Below are 4,614 nucleotides of genomic sequence, written 5' to 3' on the forward strand. Positions count from 1 at the left end.
CGAAAATTTCATTAAGGGTGTAAGTCAACTTTCACTGAAAAATTCAAGTCTCTCAAAATGCATCAAATTCTACATAATTTTGATCAGACGGAAAGAAAGAATTAAACTGTTTAGTTAAAAAATCCCATGCCTGAATATTTCCGATTCCTGTAGTGCAAAGATTCTTGAACTTATCGAGTTTATTCCTCCTTTTTTGGACGTTTTAATAATTCAGTTTCAATAGTTTCCAATCGCTGTTCTTGGAACTTCCACTTGATCCCAGGCTTTTCGCTTCAGAATTTACATCTGATCTGGCCTGCTTCATTCCATCTCTCGCTTCAGACTTGGAAAGGATCTTCAGCTGATTTTCGGCCATTGTCGTGGTCTTTTGCTCCACGATTTTACGTATCCAACTGTTTTCTCTGGACATAAAAGGCCTCAGGAAACACGCACATAATAGCCGAAATTTTTACTGCAGTTTAAAGAAAACTTTTCCATGCTGTCCGACCCTTATCAGGCCTCTGGCATTGATAAAGTTTCTGGAGCAGCAAAAAATGCTCGCCTGGCATTCACACACCCTCATCTTTGTACCGTTTATAACTCCGGTTGATTCCCTGGCCCAAGATTTCAGCCAGCGATTGGAGCTGAATGCTGATTTTCCACCGTTTTTGCCAATTTCAGTAATCAAGTGTAATTCGCGTTAACAAAGTTGATTATTCACTGTGTGTATGTAGATGTAGTGGAAGCTGCAACGCAAACGAGCGCCCTCAAGTGGAGCTGGAAGTTTGTTCGAGAAGAGTCTCGAAAAGTTGCCACTTTCTACAACTCTCTAGCACTTTGGAAGTTGTGCAAAGTTTACAACGGCCATGTGATAAACTGCGGGCCAAAGTTCTCTGCTCTAATGTAATTGGAAAAAATCGAAATCCCTCAAAAGCGAACTTTGGCGAAATTTGCTATTTATCTTCCTGGTAAATCCACCTGATGAACTTTGCAATAATGGGGCCAACAAACCGCAACGGTTTTTATTGCGTAAAGCACCGCACGTGATTCTTGGGGGAAAGTGGTTTAAACCCGAGCAAAAGCCCATTGAGTTAATGCGAATAAACAAAAAAAAAAGGCGAAAAACTCACGTTAGTGTTTCACATTTTTACGTTGTTTTTCTTCAACTTTGCAGGCCGTTGCGGACATGGCAGTCCATGCGAGCAGATTTGCTTCGAATTGCACGACGGCATGTACGAGTGCGATTGCCGGGATGGATTTCTTCTAAGAGCGGATGGCTACAGTTGTGAAGGTAACTCATTTTTATCATCCTAACGTGCCTAAACCCGGATAATGTAGATTCTATATCGACAGTGTTTTTTTTTAACAAATCAGCGATCTTCCATTGTCGAGTTTATTTTGGAAGAACGTTGCTAAACTCATGGGAAACTCGAATACATACATACATAGAAGGTAATGGAATTGATCCAATGGTCGTTTTCTAAACATAGAAAAATCAATAAGGGTTGAGGCCACAGCGAACTAAACCTGCAGTTAATGGACAACTTTGAATAGAGTTTTAAGTTGTTTTTTTGGCTCTAAAAACGCGAAAAACATATCACTTGCAGACAACTGTTTTCAAACACAGTCAGTGTCTTTTCAAATGGCGCTTGAATATGTTCTCAAGTTTAATGGAAACTGCAAAGCATTCTCTATAAAACCGACACAAACTTCTTCTTGAATACACGCCTTTCCAATCTGGTTGGGGAATTTTTCGTTGCATTTCAGTGCGATCAGTTCATAATCCCTTGCAATCTACGGCTGGATATTAAATGTGGCCGAAACGGCACTCGAGCTGTAATTTAAATTGCAGGCGTAATTTGATCAACAACTCCCGTCCTCCATTAAACTTCCATCACGCTGAAGCGAACCTTTTCATTCCCGTTTATGTCACGGAAGCAGGTTCAGATGACGCGAGCTATTTCTGATGCTTCCACGGGATTTCATCAAGCAAATTGCCAAGAGTATTACACTGGAAATGCTTCATGATTTTGTCAAAAAATTGTTGCATTTTTACACTAGTTTTTCGGCTGCAAATTGTTCCAAAGTATTGCTCTAAATTTGAACGTTTGGCCGTTCTTGCACCGCCTTCTCTTAAGAGTAATTTCTCGTAGTTCCGTCTAGATTTCGGAACAACTTCAACTTTTAAAGTGGCCCAAAGAATCTTCACGTAAGATTTTCGGTGAATTTTAGTCGCACTATGCCAGAGGTTTAATGTTTATTGCTTCCGAAGTCTTGCTAACATTTGAGCGATTTGACCATTTTTGCACCTCCTTCTGTTACTAATTATTTTGCAAAGTCCAGTATCGATAATAGGGTGTTTTTCCTTTTTTTTAATGCTGATATATAGAAAGTAGTTATGGCAAACATTACACTGATATAATTTTTTTTGCAAAAAAAGTCTCCATAAACGCTTGAAAGCGAATTTAAATTCAAATCAGACATTTTCCCCCAAAATCGCCTAATCCGTATCGTCGGTTGCCTATCCCGACTATGACGTAGCAGGTCATATCAACAAAGTGTCTTGTCTTTATTTTGTTTTTTCGCAGCTTTGTTTTATTATTTAAGTTATTGTGCTTATCATTAGTTTATTGATTATTATTATCTTGCATAATGGATAATAGTGACATGCATGGATCACAAAATAAGTGGTGTTTTGTGCCAGGATGCAAGAATACCTCAATAACTGATCGAAACAAACTCTTCCCAACCGTTCCCCATGATTATGCACGTAAAGTTTTATGGTTCAAAGCAGTTAGACGTGATGTTCCTAAATCAAAATCAATGTTTTTTTGTTGCAAGGATCATTTTAATAAAAGTACGAACAAAAAGCTGATGATGAGGCAGACAGAATATGCCTTCGACCGTACTCTGTGGTCTGGGCAAACTAATACTAACTAAACTAATAACGAATTGGCGGATTTTTACTTACGCTGCTGCTCTGACACCCTTAAATTCGGCTGAATTAAAGCGTTCGTCGTAAAACCGTAAAAATATGTACACATGGTAAATGGTTTGTTGACGCTTTAAGGAAGCTCCTTCTGAAGCGATTTTTCAGTTTAACACAAACTATAAATTATTTAAAGGCACAAAACAATTAATGAAACACAACCACACAACTAAACACTATGCACAGAACGTAAACAATCCGCCATTTATATGACCAGATACGTCACAACCAGTAGGACTGCGTTTTAGAGATTCATAAACAATTTGAATTTCAGCTGAATTTGTCTATCTAGAAACACCCCTAATATCTTGGCCAATGACCTAAAGTGATGATTTAGCACACATGTGCTGTAAGCAAGGGCTCGATTCACTAAATCAATCAATCAATCCCATTGGGATTCAATTAAATGTGGATGGCCTATTGATCGCAAATGGATGGCAATTTGCCAATTGGACGCAAATTAATTGATTGTTGCTTATTCGTACAGGCCTCTGAACTGAATTAGCCATTCTCAAGAGGAAACTTCCTGCGCCCGTCCAATCATGCATAGTGTTCCAATTGCGTTTTCCTTGTGCGACCTTTTTCGCTAAATTCCCGACGAAAACCTGTGTTGTAGCCGAAATTTCAACTCCAACAAGTTGATAGGAAAAGTTTGAAATATCGATTTTGCTAATGGACCTCGCGACGCTAATTAATTACTCTTTAGAAATGGTTGCAGGCCGATGTGGCCGGTTAATTCAAAGAGCGCCCGCCGCCCACCAAATTAATTAAATCGCAAAAATTAAAGCTGATTAAAGTGGGGAAGCGCTGAAAGAAAACGACGAAACCCCAGAGAAATATTAGCTCAACGCGGGCCTTAATTTTGGGTTTATACTGAGCATTTGCTGAAGGCGATCCGTCTAATAGCGGTTTCTCGCTGTTGCTGTTGCAGAACTGAACTCTTCACTATCGACCCAGTCAACCGAAGACCTAAAACTGGACCTAATCTACATAAAAGAAGTGGAAATTGATGCAGAGGAAATTCCATTTGCGAATGCCAGCGCCGATTCGAACGATATTCCCCAAAGCTACACGAACTGGAGCATGCCAGCTGCAGCTTCAGGTAAGCTAAATAATGGATGTCATTTCAATGCTGACAACCCGCATATTGGTAAACCTCTGGGCGTTTGCATTAGACAAAAGCAAGTAGTTGCATGCAACAAAACAGGCACGTAGAGCGGTTAGAGAGGGATTGGAAATTTCGGCTCAAGTTTTCCAAACAGTTTTTGTCCCAACATTTTTAAATGCCAGAATTTCCCTCTTTAACTCTCGAACTCTTACGGACTAGTAAAGAGTGCTCTTTGTTCACAGTAAAGAACAAACGAATTCTTAACACAGTACAGAAGAGATGGTGAAAAATACCCTCCTCGTAGAGAGTCACCCTGTATATTTATTGCAAATTATTTTTGACCTCTCATCTAAACCTTTTACAACTATCGGGTGATTTGAGTTAAATCGGACTATGAAGGCTTTCATGGCCGGTCAAATCACATATAGAAATGATCTTCATGCGAATTTCTTCCTGACGTTTCGTCCACAACTGCGCTGGACATTATCAAAGGCGATGAGGCAGTGGGCGAAGTGATCTCCCGTGCTTTCCGACTAAG

General features: G+C 39.7%; 1 protein-coding gene across 1 annotated transcript in view; it reads left to right on the top strand.

The window, feature by feature from the left end:
• Positions 1-4,614, top strand: part of LOC109542336 (pikachurin) — a gene marked incomplete at its 3' end in the record, with an annotated part of 53,400 nt that overhangs the window by 14,809 nt on the left and 33,977 nt on the right. Inside the window, 2 exon segments of the mRNA XM_048667463.1 lie at positions 1,154-1,270; positions 3,900-4,070. Coding sequence (XP_048523420.1) covers positions 1,154-1,270; positions 3,900-4,070 — 288 coding nt within the window.

This window comes from Dendroctonus ponderosae, unplaced genomic scaffold, assembly GCF_020466585.1.
Source record: "Dendroctonus ponderosae isolate FM_Combo_2020 unplaced genomic scaffold, Dpon_F_20191213v2 Dpon_F_20191213_6, whole genome shotgun sequence".
Lineage (NCBI taxonomy): Eukaryota > Metazoa > Arthropoda > Insecta > Coleoptera > Curculionidae > Dendroctonus > Dendroctonus ponderosae.